This window comes from Balaenoptera acutorostrata, chromosome 1 (assembly GCF_949987535.1).
Source record: "Balaenoptera acutorostrata chromosome 1, mBalAcu1.1, whole genome shotgun sequence".
In the NCBI taxonomy this organism is placed as follows: domain Eukaryota; kingdom Metazoa; phylum Chordata; class Mammalia; order Artiodactyla; family Balaenopteridae; genus Balaenoptera; species Balaenoptera acutorostrata.
In genome coordinates this window covers 197,646,316-197,667,802 of record NC_080064.1, presented here as the reverse complement: position 1 = coordinate 197,667,802, position 21,487 = coordinate 197,646,316, and the positions used below count along the sequence as shown (strand labels likewise).

General features: G+C 57.9%; 1 protein-coding gene and 1 non-coding gene across 2 annotated transcripts; both read right to left on the bottom strand.

Annotated features, from left to right (window-relative positions):
• Nucleotides 1-1,821: 1,821 nt before the first annotated feature.
• Nucleotides 1,822-21,173, bottom strand: RNPEP (arginyl aminopeptidase). Its single transcript, XM_057527850.1, has 11 exons — nt 20,458-21,173; nt 16,426-16,566; nt 15,966-16,114; nt 12,104-12,220; nt 11,355-11,590; nt 9,395-9,508; nt 8,571-8,683; nt 8,364-8,472; nt 7,325-7,549; nt 3,283-3,425; nt 1,822-2,352 (listed from the first exon to the last, which is right to left on the bottom strand). Exons 1-11 carry the CDS (start codon nt 21,079-21,081, stop codon nt 2,194-2,196), a joined length of 2,130 nt encoding a protein of 709 aa, XP_057383833.1. The 5' UTR covers nt 21,082-21,173; the 3' UTR covers nt 1,822-2,193.
• Nucleotides 18,887-18,959, bottom strand: TRNAG-GCC (transfer RNA glycine (anticodon GCC)). Its single transcript has one exon. It is a non-coding gene; the product is annotated as a tRNA-Gly (tRNA).
• Nucleotides 21,174-21,487: the final 314 nt, after the last annotated feature.

The following is a 21,487-nucleotide window of genomic DNA, read 5'->3' as shown; positions in this document are numbered from 1 at the left end:
GCTGCCGAGGGAGGGGCCGGACCCACGTGGACGTGTTTACCCCTCTATCTGGCCTCCATCTAATCGCCACGCACAGGGCTCAGTGGCACCTACCTGCTGCCCTCTAGCGTCAGAGGCCCGGCTACCTGGGCCGGCTCAGCGCTCATCAGGGGCCAGGCCGTGTTAGCAGGGCTCTATCTAACCCTTACGAGAATCGTCAGGATGTGTGGTGATCCCCATTTTACAGAGGAGCAGGCAGCAGCTCGAGGGTTGAAGACTTGCCCGGGCCACGCGGAGCTAGTTAAGTGGGGCTGAGGTTTAAATCCCCCAACTAGCGCTCCTTCCAGAGGCCCTCGCCCTCCCTGTGGGCAAGGCAACCCCTCCTACCCGGGGCCCCTCCACGAACTCAGCCCTAACCACGAGGGCCATGTCCCGCAGACCACGGAGACCTGCGTGGGGACAGCACAGGCTGGCGAGGGGGAACAGGCCGGTCCTGGGGCCTCTTCCGTTTCCCATCCATGAAGACGAGGCCCTTTGGACTTATTGATCCCTCAGATCTTTACGCATCAAAGATGCAGCATCTGAGCGTCTCTTTTCCCTCCTCCTTGGTTACCGCCAAGGTCCTGGGAGGCCCGGCCTCAAGTGAAAGGCCACGCCCCAGCCCCCCTTCCTTTAACCCTCTGTAGGACTAAGAGGTTTGTCTCAGGAATCTGCTTCTCGTCCGGTCTCTGACACTGCTGGGTGCCCCACAGAGCAGAGGGCATTAAGGTCCAGGGTCCCTCCCACGGGCCACGGGTCCGGAGCCGAGCTCTGGGGCAGCAGCTCCCCAGCCCTTCAGGGGCCTCCCCCACAGCCCGAGGCACGCCCTCTACCCTGTCCCTCGCCCTGGAATGTGGGAGAACCGGCTCCAGCTCCAGACGGCTCACGGCTCACGTGCTCCCCGCCAGCCCTCCGAGAGCACCTGGCTGGGAGAGGGCTCTGGAGGGGGCAGGAGGGGCGCTGTCGCAGGCCCACCTGGCGGGACAGCGGGGGACACAGCTCAGGACGCCTGGCTGTGAAGCTGCACTCAGGCTCCTGCTGCGGAAGGGGTCCCGCGGGGCTCCTCGGTGCCCCAGGGTCTGCACAGAACCAGGAAGGACACCGCTGGGCGCAGAGCTGAGCGGCTGGACACCGGGGAGGCGTCTGGCCGGCCCCCAGTACTGCCCGCCTGTAACAGCAGCCAGGAGCAGGCACCGGGGAGGTCTGCCGGAAGGGCCGCCCACCAGGCGCCCCGCGTCCTCGCTCCCACGCTGCAGGGCGTGGTGGGAGGTCTGTGCGGACCGCCTCGCAGCCAGCCGCCAGGGAGACCCTGGATCTAGGACGACAACTTAAAGATCCTGAAATACTTCTGTGCGACCCTCCCCTCGCCCCACACCCCACCCCAAGTCGCTAACCGCCTAGATCCCCACGTGGAAATCACAGCTTAGTGCCGGGTTCTGCCCAGACTCTACTACAGACCACGCGGAGCCGGAGCCGGTTACCCAGGACCGGGGAGGGCGAGAGGCTGCAGGAAGAGCACTCCAGCGCGCACTTATTAGCAGCAACGGTGAAGAGGAGGGGCGTGCGGGACGCTGCACGGAGGGAGGGACGCGGCTCACGTGCAGGGTCTTCCCGAAGAGGTGGCCTCCGTGCCCTCTGCTTTTCACATGCTCCTGTGGGAACCCCACCTCCTCCAGCCCAGGCTCCTTAAGAACAGGGAGCCGGCGTCCCGCTCCGGGTCTCCCCCTGACCTGCTCAGGACAGAGAGCGGGGCCAGGGAGAAGGGATTTCACAGTCACCAAAATACTTTTCACTTAAAAATATTTATTAAAATAATGATTAAACCCGAAAAAGGAATCACCAGAAATCAGCCCTTTGCACAGTACTTCAAGAATCAGCAAAAAAAAAAAAAAAAGAAAGAAAGAAAAGAGAGAGAGAAAAGAGAGAGAGAAAAGAAAATCCTTCCCGCTTTTTCCAAGACCCAGGCGGGCAGGGCAAAGCCTGCCGCCCACCCAGCCCAGAGAGCATGGAGGTTGCTGGTCGCACGACGGGTCCAGAGCCGTCCAGTCAGAGCAGAAGCCCAGAGTCCCAAACACCAAGCCCAGAGAACAGGTTACCCCACGGGGACGTGAACTTGGGAAGCTGATGAGAACTGGAATTGGCGGTCTGCAGACGCAGAGGCCACGGCGGGAGCCTCTACCTGCCCAGGGACGCCACGATCTGCTGGACGTAGTGGACCACGTTGCTGTGGAGCTGGGAGGCCGTGGCCGTGAAGGTCTCCTTGGCGAGGGTCTGGGCGGCCTCACTGCCCCCCATCATGGTGTGGTACAGTGGGAGGGTGTACTTCTGCTTCCCCTGCAAGAGACACGCGTGCTCAAGGCCTATCAGCCTGCTCAGTGGTCTGCAGCCCCCAGCCCCTGCCCAGCCTCATGATCAGGGGCCAAAAGGGATACGGGTATCATTGCTGGAATGGGGGGCTTCCCAGACACGAGGGCTTGTGTTCCAGAATCTTCTTGGCGGCCAAAGATCCACACAGCTAGGTCTCGGTATTCACCCTCCTGGAGATGTCTACACTCAACAGAACCGAGTAGGGGGTTGGCACATGGGAGACTCAAAACTTTCAGAGCTCTAAGTGGTCAGGCACCGAGGCAACAGCTCACGGCAAAGGCTGCAGAACCTAAACCTAAACCAGGGCCCCAGAAGGACCGCCTGCAGCCAAGCAGAAGGAAACCCGCGCCTTCACGTCAGTGCGAGACAGCCACACCTGACACCCAGAGGCTGGGAAGCCTTCAGGGGCTCGAGAACCTGCCAGCAGGTACCTGCCAACAGGTGAGGGAGTCTGCACATGGCTTGTCCACAGCCCGGCTCTGGAATCCTGTGGAATGGTTCATCCTGAGAGCCGTGGGCCCCTCCCTGGCAGGGCAGCGCTCCCGGGTGACCTGGGTCCAGCAGGTCTCTGAACCCTCCCAGGTCACCGGCTTCCCCCGGGAGCAGGAGCCTATAATCTCACCTTCACTCACCTTTCCTGGCCTTCGGCCTCCCTCCGAGACCAGCCCCGCTGACACATGACCTTCCCTGCCTCGGGTCAGTGCTGACTGCCTCTTTCCCCGCAGGCCTCCCTGGCTGATCTGCAGGAGCTCCTGGCCTGGGGCTCCTCCCCCAGGGCGGCACCACAGCCTGCTCCCAGGACCCCACCAGGCCCTTCACCCCTGCTCCCGAGAGGGCAGTCCGAGAGGCCCTGCCTGCCGTGTGCGCGAGGGGGACAGGCAGGTGGCGGTCACCCACCTGGCTGTGCAGGAAATCCCTCACTTTCCAGAAATCCTCCTGGTGGTCATTCTTGAGGACAATCTGGCCCCATCGCAGCCGTAGCTCCGCGTTCTGGGCATTTGAGATCTTCGGGTACGTCTCTCCAAGTTTTTTCACATTCCCTGGAGAAAAGAAACAGGTCATTAGCGACTTCGCCAGCAGACCATGAGCTGAGGCGGCCATGTGTGTGCCCGAGGCCCTCCGAGGGCGCCAGGAGGAACTCCACGGAGGCTGCCGACCACCCGTTCTTCCTGCTCCTTCAGGCCCGAGGTGGTCACGCCTCGTCTTGACTTTGCTGTAATTCCCACGGCTCTTCCTCCAACCTTCCCTTAAGATAGACTTCCCGTGGTCACCCCACCTTCCTTCCCGGACTACAGCCTGCGCACTGCCTCAGATATCCCACCGTCAACCTGCTAAACGTCACCTTGCTCTGTTTTTCTGAGTTCACACCCCTTGGTGAATACTACTTCTGGCTAAGCAGCAACAAAGTATGTGTGCTGAAGAGCTGCGGCCCAGCAGGTCCAGACCCCAGCCCCACGTCTACTGGCTGTGGGACCAGTTTGTGCCTCGGGTTCGTTCCCCAGTCCCTGGGGTCACAGAGCAGCGATGAGGATTAGATGGCGTCATAGCCGGGTGAGCTTAGAAGAATGACCTGCATAAGCTGAGGACTCCACAAGCACCAGGTTTTATGATTTCCCACCACCCGGCACTCGTGCGGGCACCTGCATCCCTCTGCCAACGCGCTCCTTGCCCTGGGCTTCTGTCCACCCGCCACCCTCCCTCCCATGCCCCGCAGCCACCTGAGACAAGCATCACACGTCTCCCTCAAACCTTGAGCATCACGAGTCTCCCTCCAACCTTGAGCATCGCGAGTCTCCCTCCAAACTTGAGCATCGCAAGTCTCCCTCCAACCTTGAGCATCACACGTCTCCCTGCAACCTTGAGCATCGCGAGTCTCCCTGCAACCTTGAGCATCGCGAGTCTCCCTCCAACCTTGAGCATCACACGTCTCCCTCCAACCTTGAGCATCACGAGTCTCCCTGCAACCTTGAGCATCACACGTCTCCCTGCAACCTTGAGCATCGCGAGTCTCCCTCCAACCTTGAGCATCGCGAGTCTCCCTCCAACCTTGCGCATCGCGAGTCTCCCTCCAACCTTGAGCATCGCGAGTCTCCCTGCAACCTTGAGCATCGCGAGTCTCCCTGCAACCTTGCGCATCGCGAGTCTCCCTGCAACCTTGAGCATCGCGAGTCTCCCTGCAACCTTGAGCATCGCGAGTCTCCCTGCAACCTTGAGCATCGCGAGTCTCCCTCCAACCTTGAGCATCGCGAGTCTCCCTGCAACCTTGAGCATCGCGAGTCTCCCTCCAACCTTGAGCATCGCGAGTCTCCCTCCAACCTTGAGCATCGCGAGTCTCCCTCCAACCTTGCGCATCGCGAGTCTCCCTCCAACCTTGAGCATAGCGAGTCTCCCTGCAACCTTGAGCATCGCGAGTCTCCCTCCAACCTTGAGCATCGCGAGTCTCCCTGCAACCTTGAGCATCGCGAGTCTCCCTGCAACCTTGAGCATCGCGAGTCTCCCTCCAACCTTGAGCATCGCGAGTCTCCCTCCAACCTTGAGCATCGCGAGTCTCCCTCCAACCTTGAGCATCGCCGAGTCTCCCTCCAACCTTGAGCATCACACGTCTCCCTGCAACCTTGAGCATCGTGAGTCTCCCTGCAACCTTGAGCATCGCGAGTCTCCCTGCAACCTTGAGCATCGCGAGTCTCCCTCCAACCTTGAGCATCGCGAGTCTCCCTGCAACCTTGAGCATCTCGAGTCTCCCTGCAACCTTGAGCATCGTGAGTCTCCCTGCAACCTTGAGCATCGCGAGTCTCCCTCCAACCTTGAGCATCACACGTCTCCCTCCAACCTTGAGCATCACGAGTCTCCCTCCAACCTTGAGCATCGCGAGTCTCCCTCCAAACTTGAGCATCGCAAGTCTCCCTCCAACCTTGAGCATCACACGTCTCCCTGCAACCTTGAGCATCGCGAGTCTCCCTGCAACCTTGAGCATCGCGAGTCTCCCTCCAACCTTGAGCATCACACGTCTCCCTCCAACCTTGAGCATCACGAGTCTCCCTGCAACCTTGAGCATCACACGTCTCCCTGCAACCTTGAGCATCGCGAGTCTCCCTCCAACCTTGAGCATCGCGAGTCTCCCTCCAACCTTGCACATCGCGAGTCTCCCTCCAACCTTGAGCATCGCGAGTCTCCCTCCAACCTTGAGCATCGCGAGTCTCCCTCCAACCTTGAGCATCGCGAGTCTCCCTCCAACCTTGAGCATAGCGAGTCTCCCTGCAACCTTGAGCATCGCGAGTCTCCCTGCAACCTTGAGCATCGCGAGTCTCCCTGCAACCTTGAGCATCGCGAGTCTCCCTGCAACCTTGAGCATCGCGAGTCTCCCTCCAACCTTGAGCATCGCGAGTCTCCCTCCAACCTTGAGCATCGCGAGTCTCCCTCCAACCTTGAGCATCGCCGAGTCTCCCTCCAACCTTGAACATCACACGTCTCCCTGCAACCTTGAACATCGTGAGTCTCCCTGCAACCTTGAGCATCGCGAGTCTCCCTGCAACCTTGAGCATCGCGAGTCTCCCTCCAACCTTGAGCATCGCGAGTCTCCCTGCAACCTTGAGCATCTCGAGTCTCCCTGCAACCTTGAGCATCGTGAGTCTCCCTGCAACCTTGAGCATCGCGAGTCTCCCTCCAACCTTGAGCATCACACGTCTCCCTCCAACCTTGAGCATCACGAGTCTCCCTCCAACCTTGAGCATCGCGAGTCTCCCTCCAAACTTGAGCATCGCAAGTCTCCCTCCAACCTTGAGCATCACACGTCTCCCTGCAACCTTGAGCATCGCGAGTCTCCCTGCAACCTTGAGCATCGCGAGTCTCCCTCCAACCTTGAGCATCACACGTCTCCCTCCAACCTTGAGCATCACGAGTCTCCCTGCAACCTTGAGCATCACACGTCTCCCTGCAACCTTGAGCATCGCGAGTCTCCCTCCAACCTTGAGCATCGCGAGTCTCCCTCCAACCTTGCGCATCGCGAGTCTCCCTCCAACCTTGAGCATCGCGAGTCTCCCTCCAACCTTGAGCATCGCGAGTCTCCCTGCAACCTTGAGCATCGCGAGTCTCCCTGCAACCTTGCGCATCGCGAGTCTCCCTGCAACCTTGAGCATCGCGAGTCTCCCTGCAACCTTGAGCATCGCGAGTCTCCCTGCAACCTTGAGCATCGCGAGTCTCCCTGCAACCTTGAGCATCGCGAGTCTCCCTGCAACCTTGAGCATCGCGAGTCTCCCTGCAACCTTGAGCATCGCGAGTCTCCCTCCAACCTTGAGCATCGCGAGTCTCCCTCCAACCTTGAGCATCGCGAGTCTCCCTCCAACCTTGAGCATCGCGAGTCTCCCTGCAACCTTGAGCATCGCGAGTCTCCCTCCAACCTTGAGCATCGCGAGTCTCCCTGCAACCTTGAGCATCGCGAGTCTCCCTGCAACCTTGAGCATCGCGAGTCTCCCTGCAACCTTGAGCATCGCGAGTCTCCCTGCAACCTTGAGCATCGCGAGTCTCCCTCCAACCTTGAGCATCGCCGAGTCTCCCTCCAACCTTGAGCATCACACGTCTCCCTGCAACCTTGAGCATCGTGAGTCTCCCTGCAACCTTGAGGATCGCGAGTCTCCCTGCAACCTTGAGCATCGTGAGTCTCCCTCCAACCTTGAGCATCGCGAGTCTCCCTGCAACCTTGAGCATCACACGTCTCCCTCCAACCTTGAGCATCGCGAGTCTCCCTCCAACCTTGAGCATCGCGAGTCTCCCTGCAACCTTGAGCATCACACGTCTCCCTCCAACCTTGAGCATCGCAAGTCTCCCTCCAACCTTGAGCATCACACGTCTCCCTCCAACCTTGAGCATCACACGTCTCCCTCCAACCTTGAGCATCGCGAGTCTCCCTCCAACCTTGAAGGAACAACCCACTTTTTCTCACCGGGAGGGAGAGGAGATTTCTGGAGGATCTTATCCAGGAAATAAACCAGCTGGTAGGTCCTCCAGGCAGAGATGGACACGGCCTCAATGGCCCTCACGTCCAGCTCCTCGGCCGCCCACAGCTGGGCCAGCTCCTCAGCCGGCCTCATGAGGGAGTCCCCGGGGGAGAGGTCAGGGAGGTAGGGGGGCCAGCCCGGGGTGTTCAGCCAGCGATCAAATTCAAATCCTGTTCGGCAGAAGTGGAGAAGATACCGTCAGACTTCCCCAGCAGCATCACGGCCAACCTGCCCAGGCCGCTCCTGAGACCTCGAGGCTCCGTCCGTCCCAAGCTCTTCCCCCAACACTGGCACCGCTGCCCGGCACGATCACCTGCTCCACAGGGTCCCAGCCAGCGTGAGGCCTAGACACTGTCTCATGGACCTGGCCGCCCCTTTCCACGTGAGCGTGTCCTGTGCTGCAGATCAGCCGTCAGAGCCACATGCACGGACGCGGCCCAGCTCCCACGACCAGAACGGCCGTGCTGATGCTCCCGGGCTCCGGAGCCAGCTGCCTGGGGTCCTGCCCGGCCCCGCCCCTCACTAGCTGGGGGTCCTGCCTGGCCCCGCCCCTCACTAGCTGGCTGGGGAGCTGGCTGCACGGCGCCCAGCATGGAGCAGGAAGTGGGGACACATCTATCGAGCTGCCTGGCCCGCGACGGGCCGTGCTCGCCCTCTCTTAGGAAGCAGGCCTCTCACGCGCTCCGCAGGCGAGGCCGCTGCCCCATTCCTGCCCTGGGAGCCCCACGGGACGGGGGCAGCCTGGGCAGAGCTAAGGGTCTGACTATGTCCAGGGACGGGGAAACCAGAGGACAGAGAGGAGCAGAAGAGCAAAGTGGGGAACGGAGGCCAGGCGGGGAGCGAGCTCCTTCTGTGGGACAGGGCCTGGGCCCCTGGGTCTGCCCCAAAGCCGCCCCCAGGGGGCGCACCTCAGCCCCCCCAGGCGCGAGCCAGACCCCACCCTCCACGACCACCTAGAAGCGGTAGGCCGGCTCCTCTGCTCACCCGGGATGGAATCCACCCTCTTTCTCTTCAGCTCAGGGAAATAGTCCAGGAAGAATTCCAGAAAGTCATCAGCTAGGACACTTTGGAACTTAAACTCATCCACATAGGCCTGTGAGGAGGGAGGGAGGGAGGAAGGCACGGTCGGTCACCCACAGCCCCTGGCAGCAGGGCCCCCGCTTGTCTCCCCTCACCTCAGAGCTGATGTACCTTGAGGAAATCGTCAAACTGGTCCTGGTCACCCACCAGGTGGGCCAGGTAGGAGACAAAGCAGAAGCCTTTCTCGTAGGGGGTCTCGTTGTAAGTATCGTCTGGGTCGACACCTGCAGAGAAAGCTCTGGATTCAAAGGGCAGCCATGGAAGAGACCGGAACTCAGCTTCCCAGGAACAGCAAGGCCATGAATGTTCCGGGTCCATCCTGGCCTCTCTCGAGGGGCTTGAAGACGGACCCAATGGGAGGACAAAGAGAGCAGGCTCAGGGGGACCGCAGCTGCCCCCTGCCCGGGGCTCCGTGCTCGGGGGGTCCTTCCACCCAACGCCTTCCCAGCCCCATGCGTCACCCACACGCGCTGCGCCTGCCCAGACCGGGGCGGGCTGGGTTCTGTGCATGTTCTGGAGTAAACAGAACTGACTGCCCATCTACAGGAAGTTCATGGTCAGAGTCAGAGGCATCGAGGAACACGAGCTTCAACTGCACAGAAAGGTTTAAGTTAGTCACACGTGGAACTAAAGAAAAATCTTAGGAAACAAAAATCCATGACCTCAGAGCAGTCACGAGCTTTCTGGTGCTGGGCCACGCCCTCGGTGAGGTGAGGGTGACCTCGCTCTACAAACCCCGCGGGGCTGACCTGACCATGGACAAGGGGCAGCAAAGGGACAAGTAAGTGACAGGGACCCAGACACACAGAGCATCTCGGAGCCGCTCAGGAGCGGCCGGGGCAGCCAGAAGCGCCCTGGGGGCTCCTCCCTCCCGAGGGGGAACCCAGGTGCGTCCAGCCCGATGGGGGCTGCGCGGTGGTCAGAGGAGCCCCGACCTGGCTCGATCTTCACGCGCAGCTTGTTCAGCGGGTGGTCCTCGCCCGTGATGTCCATGTGCTGCCGAAGCAGAGCCCGCCCGGTGGCGGCTTCCAAGCAGGTGTAGGCGGGTCCTGCGCGACAGGAAAGCGGCTGGCACCCCCCGCGCTGCCCACCAGGCCCCGAAAAGAGGACGGAGGCCCAAAGCCCGGGGTGGCACTCCCCAGGGATGGCGGGCAGAGGGGGCTATGGCCAGCTGACTCCTCAGCCTCCCCCGCTCACACCTCCCCTCTGACAGTGAGTGACCTTTCCCGTTCAGCGTGTTGTTATCTGTGGAGATGGTAATTTGATCTCCCACGAAAACAGAATCTCTTCATCTGACTGTTCTGTCAGACAAGAGAAACTGTCACCCAAGATTTTTCTAGCATCTGAGTCTCCTTCTGGCTCTAAAGACGACTGACGGAGGGAATTCCCTGGCGGTTCAGTGGTTAGGACTCCGCGCTTTCACTGCGGAGGGCCCGGGTTCAATCCCTGGTCGGGGAACTAAGATCCCACATGCCGTGGGAAAAAAAGAACTACTACTGAGGGGACAGTGTTGGGGAGGGCCCGGGCGTGCACCAGCCACCGGCGCTCGCCGCTCGCAAGATGCTCTGATCGGGGCCAGCGACCCCCCGCCCCGCCAGCCTCAGTGTCCTCAGGTGCACGGCGCACACGAACAGCTGTGTGCGGGAGTCCTAGCGGCCAGTACACTATTGCTTTACAGACTCTGGATCAAAGTGTAAACTTGGGAAGGAGACAATATATGCTAAAAAAAAAAAAAAAAAAAGCCTTTAAAATGTTCAGGTCCTGCAATTATGTTTCTAGAAATTTATCTTTACTGAAATCATCTGAGATGCACATGAACCTATGTAAAGATGTTTGTCAGAATATTATTTTGTTTGAAAACTGAAAACAACCTAACAACTGGAGGTTGATTGAATAAATTATGAAGCCTCCATACTCTGGAGCTGTAGAAGAAAACTCAATAACTTGGGAAAATGTTTAACTTTATTAAAAAAAAAAAGGCAGTTCTAAAACCATGTACAGTCTGATGATCCACACACACAAACACACACAGAAAAATGTTTGAAAGGATAACCATCGATTATCTCTGAACAGTGAGATTACAGATAAGTATTTTTGTGTGTGCTTTTCCATAGGTGCCAAAATAGATTTTGATCAGAGAAATAATAAAAATAACAAAAGCACCTGATACACCATGGGTTTTCAATAAGGAGATTGTGTTGATAATGTATTTTATTTTATTTTTTGGCTGTGCTACGTGGCTTACGGGATCTTAGTTCCCTGACCAGGGATCGAACCCATGGCCTCGGCAGTGAAAGTGCAGAGTCCTAACCACTGGACCGCCAGGGCATTCCCGAGAACGTATTTGAAAAGCACAGCTGGGCTCAATTTGAGGGTCTGCCCTCACCTGCGAAGTGGCTGAGGGACATTTCCTATCCTCTCTGAGTCACAGTGAACGCACATGTAAAATGGGAATAACAGTATCTCCGTGCAGACGCTGGGAAGGTGGTACGTGATAGATCTGGCACAAAACAGGTGTTCAGTACAAGGTGATGATGACAGTGATCTGACGACTCGCTCATAAAGCGAACTGGTACCTGGGGGGCCAGCCCGGGCCGCCCTCCCCCGGGTGACGCCGGCTTAGGGAGGACAGTGCACAGGGCAGCTTCAGCCCCAGCGGGAGGCACGTCCACCGCTAGTTCATCCCGCCGCGTGGCATTTTCGAGACTCCCTCTGCCCCCAGCCCCTGCTGATGTGTGACATGCAGTGAGGTGGGCACAGTTACTTACACGTAACTTTGTCTCGAGTTGCCCTCCCTGGCTGTCACGGGCTCCCTGCACTACGCCCTCCTCCCTTCACTCCCAGAAGGAGCCTCGCGGGCCCAGGACCGGAGGCAGGTCCTCGGGGGCGGCTCACCAAACAGGACGGTGGAAATCCTCCTCTGGGCGTACATGGTGAAGCCTTCGTTCAGCCAGAACTCCCCCCAGCTGGCGTTGGTGACCAGGTTCCCAAACCAGCTGTGGGCGATCTCGTGGATGATGACATCGGCCAAGGAGCGGTCCCCCGCCAGCAGGCAGGGGGTGACGAAGGTCAGGCAGGGGTTCTCCATCCCTCCAAATGGGAAGGACGGGGGCATGAAGAGCACGTCGTACCTGCCAGAGGCAGGCTGTCGTGAGGGGCCCAGCTGCATCCCGGCCACTGACGGGGGTGGCGGTACGGGCTAGCGAGCCGGTCCTCAGTCCTGCCCCCGCCCCTGGCCCACCGGGCCTCCCTCTCCCAGGCCCCTCACAGTGGGCATGCGGTGGGCTCCATCACACCCAGCTCCCCAGAGGCCCACGTGGGTCACACAGACCTAACGGAGCCTCTTATCCAGGGGACCTCAAGTCTGAAGATGACAAAGAGAAAATGGGTACGGAGCTGCTTCCAGCAACGGGAGAGGCAAGTCAGCCACATCCCCGACAGCGCGTCCCCATCTCCACCCCGGCAACGTGGGCACGGGCACGCCTCTGTCACTGCCATGCCCGCCCTCCCAGGCCCCTCCTCGGCCACAGCGGAGGAGGCCTGGCGTATCCCCTCCCCCCTGCAACCCCCCCGGATCGGGGCGGGAAGGGGGAGGACCGGCTCACTGTAAAAACAGAGACATGAGAGTCCACACGATACCACACCTTCCCCAAATGTAGGGGCCGAAAAGCTTCTCTCCCGTTGCCAAGAACTCTTCTATGACCCCGTCATACTCGTCCTTGGCAGCTGCGATGAGGCAGGGCTCGGCCCACACCCAGCTCCTGGAGACAAGGGCGCAGAGGAGGCAGCACTTGCTCAGAGGCCACGGCGGGACCGTCCTGAAAGCACCTGCACCAACTGGGCTGAGGGCTGGGGGCGCTCCTGCAGGCGACGGGCTCTCCCCCCGCCGAGCCTCAGTCCCCATCTGCAAGGCGCGCGGTAAGGAGACGAGACGGGTGTGAAGGCCCTTCATACGGTGGCTCAGGTAGGAAATGCTGGTGTACCCCCGGAGAGATTAGAAAGGATTCTCACAATCGAATCTTTGGAATTGAAAGAAACTTTAGAGATAAACCAATTCACGTTAACGGAAAAGTGGTAACTGTCTTCACTCTTCGGACAGGCAGGCTGATCTACTTGCTTTTAAATGGTCTAGCAAAAAACCCCCACAAATCCACACAAAAGCAAACCTAGTACGGCAACATGGATGGGCAGACAGGTGTTCAATGCATCATTCCTTCAACTTCCTGCAGGAATCTTCAATTATGAAATTTTCACAGTAAAAAGATGAGGAAACAGAGGTGAGGGGGGAAAATATCAAGAAGATCCAGTCTGAAGGAAAGCCAAGGCTGAGAGGGGATGGGAGGAACCGAGACCGTCCTCGGGATTCAAGGGTGAGCGGACCCCGAGTTCAGGGGCCCTGCAGCCGAAGCCTGTGTCAAGGCCCCTCGATGCTCCACGGAGCGCCCCCTACACGGACATCCTCAGTCGAGGGACAGACGGCCAAGTGGGTGGGTGCGAGGCCAGGACGAAGAGAGCTTCCTTTCGGCAGAACTTCGGGGGCTGTTCTAGCAGGAGGGGGAGCGGGGCGATCCGCGTCGGGGGTCCCAGCAGCAAAAGCAGGAGCCTCGTAGCGGGAAGGGATCTGCACATGCAGGCGAGGAACCGCCGGGGTCTGGGGTGACCAGAGTCCAAGGTCTGACGGGGGTAGGTTGGGGGTGGGAGAGGCCCCAAGCTCGGAGCACAAAGGGCTTCAGATGTCGCGTGACACAGCTGCCCCTGCAGAGCGCAGGGGGCGACACCATCAGACTGTGTCTAGGGAGCTGCGGACACAGGAAACATGCTCAATACGAGAGGGCGTGAGCTTTCCCAGGCACAGCCGGGGGCGAGGACTGAACCGGGGGCACCTGCGCCCAGGGCAGCCAGACCCACAAGGAGCCCAGGGAGGACCGGCCAGGAGGGCCCGGGACCGGGAAGCGGAGGCCAAGGGCATGTCCTCGAGTCCCTGCACCTTCCACGCTGAGCAACGGCCTCTTACCCCAGAAGCTTCAGCGAGTTTAGGGGACTGGACTCCAGGGGTGGAGAGGAAAGAGCCAGTTGGCCAGCTGGGGGTGGAGGCCGCAGGTGTGAAGACGGGACTAAACGATGAGGCAAAGCCCAGAGGATGGGGGTGGGGGTGAGTCAACGGGTCAGATGAAGAGATTGGCTTTAACAAAGAAAGGACCTATCGTCGGGGTCCAGACGGACGAATGGGGGGTGAGAGCAGACGGAGGGACCTTGTTCGTGCAGGACACAATCGTACCCGACAGACCAAACATCTCCACAAAGCAGAGCCGAGACCCCGTGCTTGGAGGGAGGGGCCGGCGTCTGAAAGGAAAACTGGAGAGGCAGTTTAAGGGGCGCGAGATGCAAAGGTGAGTAAAGGACGGCTGAGCGCACGGAAACCTCTCAAACGCCTGCATCACCTTTTCTCTCGTTCCAGCTTCTCACCAAGAAACCAGAAATGTGAACGGGTACCACGCACAGCTTCATTATTTTCTCCGTCTCTCAAAATAGAGAGCCGCTGAGTGGAGAAAGGTGCTGAGTGGAGAAAGGGGATGGCAGGAGCCCGGGCTGGATGGATGCGGGCAGCAGGACAAGCCGGAGGGCCTGGGGTGTGGGCGAGAGATGACCGGTCACCCCCGGGCGGGAGAGAAGTCCCGGGAGAGGCTGCTGGCCCGGGAGCAAGCGCGGCCCTTCAGGGCGAGGCGCAGGCACAGCGGGGCGTGGTAGGAGTGAGGCCCCCAGAGGGCGAAGGTCAGCAGGAGGGGCAGAGAATGAAGGAGGCCACGCTGTTGGAAGTTTCTGATCCCGCCCCATTCACAGCGATGCCCGTGTCCAGGCCTGGGATGCAGCACAGAGTCCAAGTCCCCAGGCACTACTCCGAGCTGCTCCATCACCAGCCAGGGCACCACAACTAACAAAGACCTTCAGCCCCGTCCTTAGCGACAACGGGCTAGGCCGCAGACGCCCATGACATTTCCGAGAGCACACAGATTTCTGTCAAAGAAACCAGGATGCTCTCAGTCAAGCTGGAATCTCATCACCAGGATTCTAGGGGCAAAAAGCACAGGATCTGCAACAGAAACCCTTGCATTTGAATTCCAGTTCTACCAACCAGGTGACTGCACAAGGCTCTTAACCAAAGCCACAGTTTCTCAACTGCAAACTGGAGACAGCAATACGTCCCTCAGTGTTGCCTGTAAGGGTTAGAAGGGACCATACATAAAGGGGCCCCTGGGGGTGTCCACCAGTCTCTCCTGCCCAGGGTTTTCCCCCTGCGGTAACGGGGACTAGACAGAAGACCCTCCCACTCGACAGACTCCCGCAAGACCCTCCGACATGACCCAGGAGGCAAGGACTGTCCACCTGACAGGGGACAGGAGTAAGTCAACAGCTCCAGTAAAACGGGTTCTGTCACCTGGATTAACGTATTGTGTCGTCACTTCAGTACAGAGGGTTCAAAAAACCTCCGTGATCCAGTGTATTTAGAATAGACTGTTCTCTCATTTCCCCTTAGTAGCTTCTACTCTTACTAACAGAACCTCAGCAAGAGTAAACACCCTAAAAGATGTTCCTCCCCTTGTCTATTTTCCATGCTCGCAGGTCACCTACCGTCCTGTCCAACAGGAAGGGACCCCTCGTCTCTCAGGGCTGGTGCTGTCCTGAGCGCGTGGCGGAAGCAGATGCCAACGGGGCCCCACCCATCTCTCCCTCTGATCTCATGGCCCTGGTGCCACTGCTGAGCCCAGTTGCGAAGCCCGAGGCCTGTAGCCAATCCAGCACCTCCAGGGGCTGAGGGCCCGGCAGAGAGAAGGACAGCACCGGGGCCAGGCTTCACATCCAAACCGACCCTCTCACTCCAGGACTATGCTACGCTGGTGGGTAAGATGACAGGCAGGAAAAACCTGTGCTCCTGGTCAAATGTGTTTTTCAGGAAACCTTACAAAATCCTTATTTATCTCCACTAAACCCATCTCACTTCACGGAGGCCCCTCTGCCACCACAGGTCCAGGCCTGTGTGTCCGGAGCAAACAGACAAGCAGCTTCCCTGGGCCTCTCCAGAGGGAGACAGAGAGATCAAGGCCATATATTTCCAGGAATTAAGTGCCAGAGAAAATGGGGAGATTTGCTACAAAGATAAAAAAGCAAATATAGTAGCAAGAAGGTAATTTAGACCTTAAAGATGCTAATAAAGATCATCTTCTAAAACTGCTGCTGGAGCTCCCATCTCCCTCTGAAGATGGCCCAGGACCGCAGCCACTGCAGGACTGATGGTCTCAGCGCAGACATGGGAGGAAGACGGGAAGGAGGGGGAGGAAAGGGCACATTGTCTGGCCATTCAGGCCGCGCCCTGTGCCGCAGAAAGGTCCCAGGCTCGGGAGGCTCCGACGTGACCCCAAGAGCCACCCCAGCAGGTCCGCTCGCTGGTCAGAGGCCTCTGTGCTCAGAGGCTGGTTCAGTCTTGCTTGCGGGGTCTTGGTCTCCTACCTGGGTCCAACTTCAGCCGAAACCAGATCTCCGATGGCCAAAGCTATCAGATAGGACGGGATGGGCTGACACATCCGGAAGAAGAACTTATTTGGACCTCTCTTCTCCCAGGTGTCAGCACTCATCACAGCTGTGAAGCCATCTGGGACCTGACAAGAGAGAAGGCTTAGGAGATTTCACCTGGACAGAGTCTGCTCTTGATCAGCTAGAAGGGCGGCATGACCAGCAACCTGCATGGTGATGACAGTGGCCTGGGGTCCACCTTGGGAAGCACAGAGGCTTCAAAAAACTAAACTTGTGCTAAACTGATGGGATTTAGCACAGACAAAATTTCTGCAGGTGGAGGAGATTTTCAGAGGTACCCCCCAATGGATGTAATAATCTACCACCTGAAACATGACCTGATAGAAATGAACTTTTCAATCCCAAGGGCAGGTACATTTGCCCTCAGCCTGCTCACCTCAATAAGAGCGGAGTATGTGCATTTCACCGCAGGAGTGTCAAAGCAGGGGAAGAAGGCCCGGTTCAGGACAGCCTGACCCTGCGTGTAGACGAAGGGCTTCCTCTTTCCTGCTGTCTGCTCCGGAGCCAACCAGCAAACCTAAGAGGAGGCAAGAACCTTTCGGAACTGACATCCTGCACAAGCCCAGCGCGGCCAGGGCGGAGCTGGCTGGAGGGGAGGCTTGAGGTAATCCTTACGATCCAGCTCAGACTGAGACGCTCTCTCCCCCTGTGTATTTAACCCCCCTGGAGTCCAGGCCAAGGTCTGACGTCCACTTCCAAGGGTGGACCCCACGAAAGGGCCACTCCTCAGTGTGTCCCATGGGCCGTCTCAAGAATTCCTGAGGTGGCCTCCGACCCCCTGGTCCTGCCTCCCTCCTCTGTCCCCCCCGCTGTAGTAACTTCTCACCAAAAAACAAATACTGAAGAAGCTGTTCTTGAACTTGTGATAAAAGACACAGAAAAGCAGAAGCTAATAGCAAGGAGTCTGATTAATGTGTGTTCTCCATTCCTCCAATCTACGCTTTCAGAATAAACGTGTTTTACATTATAGGCATTGGCTATGATTCTTAACTTGTCTTCTGACAACCCTTAATCAAGAGCACATTTGAACGATTTTTACAAACCCAAATCCTGCCCACAGCGAAGAGGAGTTCACCTGTAACACAGATGCCACTGTGGGGGGTAGGGAGGGTGCGTCAGCACCGAACACCACGGAGAGGCTAGAACAGGGTCAGGTGACTCCAGGAGGGTGTCACAGGGGAAGCAAAACTCCCTGGCTGGACCTTCAAAAGTGGGCAGGATTTAGACAGCAGGAAGGAAGGGAGGAGAGTCCCTCCAGGAGGTGGGCAGCAGCGTGAGGACAGCGCGGGGGAGTGCGGCTTCCGGCGGAGGTGGGCGCCCACCCGGCAGCTGGGATGAAGGGCTTTGAGCACAGAGGCACTTGAGACCAATTTTTTTCCCCCTGGGAACGAGACTTAAGAACGAGAACATTCCCTGAGGGGTCTCTTGTTCTTTTTTAAAATTAATTATTAATTAATCTGGCTGCGTGGGGTCTTAGTTGCGGCATGCAGGCTTCCCTCTAGTTGTGGCGCGTGGGCTTAGTTGCTCTGCGGCGTGTGGGATCTCAGTTCCCCAACCAGGGTTGGAACCCACACCCCCTGTACTGGAAGGCAGATTCTTTTTTTTTTTTTTGGAAGGCAGATTCTTAACCACCGGACCACCAGGGAAGTCCTGAGACCAATTTTTAAGAGGCACAAGGGAGACACAATGGGATGCTGGGGTTTTCTTTGCTTGAGAGAGAGAGAGAGAGAGAGAGAGAGAGAGAGAGAGAGAGGGAGAGAGAGAGGTGTGTGTGTGTGTGTGTGTGTGTGTGTGTGTGATGAGTCTCGTTCCAGAGTCCAGTACAGACGGAAGCAGGGGAGAGAGAGGAACGTCCTGGTGCAGAAACCCAACAAGCTCTGCCTCAGCCTGGTGACCGGAGGTCAGCACAGCAGCCATAAATCCTGTCAATACTGTTGCCCTCAATACGACGTTACAAAAACGACACCTTATCTCTGTGAACTTCTGCTCAGTTGTGCTGGGAAACCGAAACTGTTCTAAAAAATAGTCTATGAAAAACAAACAAACCCCCATGACCCCAGTCTAATCATGAGAAAAACGACAAATTCCAATAGAGGGTATCACACTCCTCCAAACTATCAAGGTCACCACAACAGGAACGTCTGAGAAACTGTCACAGCCAAAAGGAGCCAAAGGAGACCTGACAGCGGAACACACAGTGGATTTCTGGATGGGACCCTGGAGCAGAAAAAGACACATTAAAAACTAAGGTTGTGGACTTCCCTGGCGGTCCAGTTGTTATAACTCCGCGCATCCACTGCAGGGGGCAAGGGTTCCATCCCTGGTTGGGGAACTAGGCTCCCACATGGCATGCCGTGCGGCCAAAAAAATAAAATGAAATAAATTTTTTAAAAAAACAACTAAGAAAAAAAAAAAAAAAAAAAAACAACTAAGGTTGCTGTACACCTGAAATTTACACAACATTGTAAATCAACTATACTCCAATATAAAATAAAAATTAAAAAAACGCTAATAATACCTTGTACATGAAAGTTGCTCAATAAATATCAGTTATTATTTAAAAAAAAAAACTAAGGAAATCTGGAAAAACTATGGACTCCAGTTTATAATAAGGTATCTATACTGTCTCATTAACTGTAACAAATGTATCCAACTTGTAAAACACTAGTAAAGGGTAAACAGTGTGTGTGTGGAAGCAGTTTATGGAGACTGTACTATCTGCTCAGTTTTCCTGGTAATCTAGACATCTATCTATCTATCTATCTATCTATCTAGGCTGTGCTGGGTCTTAGTTGCGGCACGCAGGATCTTCATTGTGGCATGCACGTGGGATCTAGTTCCCTGACCAGGGATCGAACCCGGGCCGCCTGCATTGGCAGCACGGAGTCTTAGCCACTGGACCATCAGGGAAGTCCTCTACACAGCTTTTTTAAAAATAAATCCTATTAATGAAAACAACTGTAATGAGTTGGCAGTAAGAGGTACCAGGCACAGTATTAGGACTTATATAAAGACAACTCATGTAACTATTGTCAGGCTTAGCTCAATAAACACTGACTATCATCCCCTCAACCACAATTCCTTCTCATCATCTTTGCTTGAGCTTTCTTTGGTTCTTGGCTTTGTTTTATTGACATGAAGAGAAGAAAATGAAGGAGGCTGGCAGGACACACACTATAGAGTCCAAGTCAGGGAGATGCTGCGACCCACGGTGTCCAAGGTGAGAGCCCTCCCTGGGACGGTGGCAATGAGAGGAAGGAACAGGCACAGTGCCACCAGTGGAGACCTTCACAGGGCAAAGGACAGTTCTTCGTCAAGCGTGTATCTCTGCCGCCACGTCTTAAATGAAAGCTATTTAGTTCCGATATTTAATTTGGGGGGCCACTTTTGTTAGGCACATCTAGGAGGGCCTAATTTTTCCAGTTATCCTATTTAATTTCTGCCCCAAACCAGGAACCAAAATATACTAGAGCAACCAAACACATTTCCAGATGGCATGTTATCCCTAGAGGTCCCTGGGTTTCTCCTCTGCCTTAGAGGTCAGTCTACATTGCTTTGGACTTTAATTTTTTAAACAAGTTCTATCATAAGAACTTCACCATTTACTTCCCGAATGGTGAAAGATGGAAACAGAACTGCCCTTGGAGCGAGTTCCAACAGCAAAAGGGGACGTGCAACCAAATAAGCAAGCTTCCGTGGTAGGCAGGCAGCCAGCTGAGACTTGTAGCACACCCCATCCAAGAAAGGACTGGCAGCCATGCCCGGACATTCACAGATGTGGACACATGACCTTCCCCTTTCTGATCGCCAACATTTGCCGACCCCCGCCCCCCAGTTAAGATTTGAGTCAACCAACAGTGAGAAAGCCAAGTTATTACAAAGCCTGGTACACCCTAATTCTGGTTCTCACTTTTACTCAGATTTTTTTGTTCATCAAATCCAGGACTTCGCAGGAGGAAACACTACTAACTGCCCAGTTTCGAGCTGTTTCAGCCCGAGGCATTAGGTGGGCACCTGGGACAAAGGACTGAGTCAGCAGCGGGTAACCAGCCAGCACTGTCAGGCCACCCTGGAGGAGAGCGGATCAGCTCGTCACCAGGGCCCGGCCTAGGCCGAGCGCAGCGACAACCCTAAGTTCTGTTCGTGAACCGTCTGCTGTCCAGCCTGGAGGAGGTGACCTCCTCGGGCAGACGTGGACTAGAGACAGCAGTGCCGGGGGAGGGAAGGGTGGGGGGAGCATCTGGATGAGGATGGGGCGGAGAGATGGGATGGGGGGAAGGGGGGCATGGGGGATCATCTAGACGAGGAGAGGGCGGAGGTATGGGAGGGGAGGTGGGAGGGGATGAGGGGGGCGCATCTGCACGAGGAGGGGCGGGAGGAGGGGCTGGCGCGGGGCTGGGACACTCACTCCGGGTCCCTCGCCGACGCGGTACGTGAGCTGCACCCGCAGGCGCTCGCCGGCGATGCAGGGCTGCGGGAAGCGCACGCACAGGGCCTGGCCGTAGTGCGAGAAGGGCCGCGTACACACCGGCACCGGCACCGGCTCCGGCTCCGGCTCCGGCTCCGGCTGCCCCGCGTCCGGCCGCTCCCGCCGCAGAGCCGCCGCCGTCACCTCCACGCACGGGTGCGAGTCCAGCCGCAGCTCCGCAGCGCCGCCGGGCTCCAGGCAGCGCAAGTCCAGCACCGCCGAGCCGCTCAGCCCGCGGCTGCCCGGGCCCGGCCCCGGAGGCCCGAACTCGGCCCGCAGATCCAAGTGCAGGTGCAGCAGCTCGAAGGCGCGGAAGTTGGAGGCCGACGCCACGTCCTCGGCCTGCGCCGCGTGCAACACCCGCCCGCCGGCCCCACGCCCGCTGCCCGCCATGGCCCCACGCTGCCGCTGCACCGGGCCGCCGCAGTTCCTTCCCCACCGCGCAGGCCCCCCCCCACCGCAGGCCTGGCCCCGCCCCGCCGCTTGTCGTGGTCCCCAGCGCTTCGGCCGCGCACCCGAGTGGGCCCCGACAGGCAGCGCTGGGCTCGCCCCTGCACTCAGCATGGCCACGCCCCAAAGCTCAGACTACGCCCCGCCGTTCGCCATGGCCCCCGTGCACCGGTGCAGGCCCCGCTCCACAGACCACGCCCGGAACCGGCATGACCACGCCACAAAGCTCAGACCACGCCCCGCCGATTGCCAAGGCCCCGGTACAGCCGCACCCGGACCCTGCCTCCGGCCCCGCCCCACCGTGCAGACCCCGCCCCGGAACGCGGCCGGGCCACGCCTCTCTTCCTGACTTTTCCCCCACTCCCAGCTCTGCACCGGCGTCTCAGGACTTCCGACAGGCGTGCGGGGGGGGCGGGGGGGGGAACAATTTGATCCATCTTGGCCCGAATTCATCCCACTGGGATGTTCCCCAGGCCCTTCTCTACTGAGGTTTCCCGTGTCCTACTCCTCCAGGCAGGCC